The sequence below is a fragment of the Sinocyclocheilus rhinocerous genome, unplaced genomic scaffold (genome assembly GCF_001515625.1).
Source record: "Sinocyclocheilus rhinocerous isolate Xijiao unplaced genomic scaffold, SAMN03320098_v1.1 scaffold827, whole genome shotgun sequence".
In the NCBI taxonomy this organism is placed as follows: Eukaryota; Metazoa; Chordata; class Actinopteri; order Cypriniformes; family Cyprinidae; genus Sinocyclocheilus; species Sinocyclocheilus rhinocerous.
Genome location: NW_015633173.1, coordinates 393,135 through 396,694, shown reverse-complemented (window position 1 = coordinate 396,694; position 3,560 = coordinate 393,135). Strand labels below are relative to the sequence as shown.

The window sequence follows — 3,560 nt, the reverse complement described above, 5'->3', positions numbered from 1 at the left end:
TCCCCCCTGCTGTACCGAAATCATACCGAACCGTGACGTTAAAACCGAGGTACGTACCGAACTGTCATATTTGTGTACCGTTACACCCCTAGTGCCTTCACATGCCATGTGGGTCTGCTGTAAAGTTATTAAGCTGATTGAACGTCCCTGCCTTGTCCGGCTCTCTTTGTGGACCCCTCCTGCTCCTATGATCAAATCCAGCATATTTCATCAGGCCACTGCACGATTTGTCTTCCAGATTAAAGCCGGGAGCTGACATCTGCTTCACCTCTGCTGAGAGTAATTGAATTGTGTTGTAAGGTGCCACGTCTGGACATGTTTAGCACTACACAGAGTGAAAGATGGAGATATACGTGGGGATGAGGAGGAAGTGTAGAGGAGGAGAGCAGGAAGTGCTTGAAGTGGCAAGTCTAATCTCTGCTGTCAGCGAATGAGAAACATTGCTGATACAAAAGTGTCAACCTTGGCCTGTCTGCGCTGTTGCTTACCAGCTCTTCTCAGCCAATCACACTGAGAGTTTTTGTGTGGCATCGTAATATCCTCTCCCATCACTCTGGCCAATTTTAATTACTTACACAGCTTGTCCATAAAGCTGCTGTTAAATTGTGGCAGGGAGCGTGTATCTGTCACTAAAACAGGTGTTTAATGCCTGCCTGGAGTGCGCACTGTGAAATATTAGCATGCTTCGCCAAAGAAGTCAAACTTTATTAGTTCTTTGAGCAACAAAGTTGGATTTTTTTTAGACTCTGAAAGTGTGTGCATGTTTGCTTTGTGCAGGTGATTCATGCAAATGATAAACCAGTGAAGGAGACTATACTAGACGACACGGATTGCCCTCTGCAGATCCTCAGAGACTGGACAAGCGATAAAGGTCAGCCACATATGCCGTTTCTTAAGCTTATTTTTGGACACATTTTGGAGCTTTTTGGAACGTCTTTACTATCTTTTAAAAGTTTGGGGATTTTTTTTATTTGCGTTTTTTTTATCTGCATTTATTTGATCAAAAGTACATTGAAAACCCATTCAATGCTTCTTTCTTTTACATGCTACATGCTTAAAACATTTAAATTAGTTTAATACAAAAGCCTCTCATTTACACCATCTTATACTGCCCCCTGTTGACTTTAATGTGCTATTATGTCAATTTTACAGAGGCCTTAGTATTCCAGCTGAAAAAGCGTCCTCCAGACTATGCTCCAAGAAAAGGACGTAAGCCCGACAACAGGATGGGACCGCCTCACGGATCCATTCCTCCCGAGAAACTGCCCTACCTGGTTGAACTGAGCCCAGGTGACACACACAAACATACACTATGACAGCAAATCCTCTTTCCAGGAAATGTAGAGCAGAAACAGAGGCCTTTGTGAGTCATTGAATGCTAGCAGAGCTGTTCCTGGATCGGTCATGTTGGTCTAAGCCTGCTCTAGAGTTTCAGTTGCACTGATGTGACCGCTGTGAAGAGCGGCCCACTGATTGCCCACTGACATGCATGAGTAGAGCTATGGCCAACAAATGAGTTCAGTGTCTGGACCTCTGTAGAGTCAGCTAGTGAGACCCCTTAAAATAGACCTTAGTTTTAGTCGAGTTGGTTTTTTAGAGTTGAAAATTCACATCGTCTAGATCTGACCCTCACTAACGCTGTCTCAGTCTAACTGCTGCTTCCTTACTGTTCCTCCCCCTACTACGGCCCACAACTAACCCTGTCACTGCGTTTATAACCAACGCTTTTTAACTGGGAGTTAGGAGCAGAAACTCTCCTGATGTGTAATAACACTGTGTCTATACTGGAGGCAACCAGTGTCGCATTGCGAAGACAAAAACTTAAGGCTGTCTACAATGAAAGCATTAAAGCTTAACCTCACTTCTGAAAGTTCACTAACCAATCAATGATGACTACAGCAACAGTTGTTTGGGTGACTTTGTGTTGTTTTACTGACAACAAAAAACTATTAATATAAAAGCTGTACTTCCAGTACATCAGTACACTAATTACATCATGAGTTATATAACAAATATATGAGTCACACCAAATCAAATTATTACCAGGCAGTTCACTCATGTAAATAAAATTATTTTAGATGGACTTAAAATATGGCTGGAGTAGCTGTCAATCCGCAAAAAAAGAAATGGTATTTCTCTGGTATTGACAGTTTTGTTGATTATAATGGGATAATTATGGTTTTGTCATGTTGCATCGTGCTGTTGTCCAGTGTAGAAGTGGTCTTGAGGATTTTCTGGGCCTTGAAAATTAAGATTTGATTGACATATTCACTCATCTCTGGAGTGTGTGTCAGCTGACAGACTGACCACTTGCTTATGGTGCTTTTTTCTCTTTCTTGCTGCGTTTGGTACTCTTTGGCTTTTCCTCTCTCTGTATCTCTCGCTCTTGCTCTCACTCTCACTCTCTCTCTCTGGCGTGTGTCGGTGTGTGTCCCGCCGTTCTGTCTGCTCCTGGCTCCTGTGCATGCGTCCCGTCCTAGGGCGAGGGAGTCACTATGCCTACTACTACTGCCATCATGAAGGTAACACAAACCTGCCTGCACCTCCCACCCTCCCCCAGATCTACCTCTCTCTCACACACACTCTGAAAGAGAAGATATAAAACACTTCTGCAAAAGTTTTTTTTTGTGCCCTAAAAGTAATGTGTGCAGTTATGTGGTCAAATTTTTGGCACTAGAGTGGATGGATGTGGTATTTTCTGGTAAAGCATTTAGTTTTATAGCACATTGTTCCTTCTATTGGTACAAAGTTCCCAGTGTTGCCCACTCAGACTCTTACGTAATTGCTAAATATCTTAGGGTATTATTTACAATGTATTCATGGTAAGAGATCCTTGCCTAAAAGTCAACATGACATTAAAAATTGACTCTATTTACTTTTTCTAATGCATGTTCCTGGTCTTACTCTGCACGATTCATCAGTGCATGTTATTCAAAAGAAAAAAGTCTTTGTATTTTTAATTTAACAAAATGAAATAAAATAAAATGTCTGTGTCAAGCTATTGTCAATTGAACAAAATACATTTACCAAAATATATACAAAAGTGGCTCTAACACCATTATTATGAGGATGTTTTGACATACACTCATGTTTTAAACCTTATTTCCTTCTTTTACTTTTTGTGCTTTGCATTTTGCTTACAACTCCTAATTGCCAATCATCTCACTAATCTAAGAATTAAAATACAAAAACCTAACCATCCCATCATCATTTATAACCCAGGATTTCCTGTAAAAGTTCATTGTTTCTCAGCAAAGTTCCAAGAATTCTGATGAAGTTCCAATTTCCGATAATAGAAAAGTATTTGTTTTTGCACAGTATTCAAGGAATGTACTTGAAGATTATTAGTAAGGATATGTTGAGGGTTGACTGGTCATTTAATGACCAACTAGTTGATTAGTGAGGTCCGTTTTTATATACAGTTCCATTCAAATATTTAGGGTCAGCAAGATTTTTAAAATATTTTTGAAAGAAGACTCAGCAAGGATGCATTCATTTGATCAAAAAATACAATAAAAACAGTAATATTGTGAAATATTATTACAAAAAAAAAATATATA

General features: G+C 39.9%; 1 protein-coding gene across 1 annotated transcript in view; it reads left to right on the top strand.

Moving 5' to 3' along the window:
• Positions 1–3,560, top strand: part of LOC107743316 (afadin-like) — a 136,113-nt gene that overhangs the window by 72,177 nt on the left and 60,376 nt on the right. Inside the window, exons 8-10 of the mRNA XM_016556487.1 lie at positions 778–871; positions 1,153–1,290; positions 2,481–2,522. Of these exons, the coding sequence (XP_016411973.1) occupies positions 778–871; positions 1,153–1,290; positions 2,481–2,522 (274 nt within the window). The remainder of the gene's footprint in view (positions 1–777; positions 872–1,152; positions 1,291–2,480; positions 2,523–3,560) is intronic.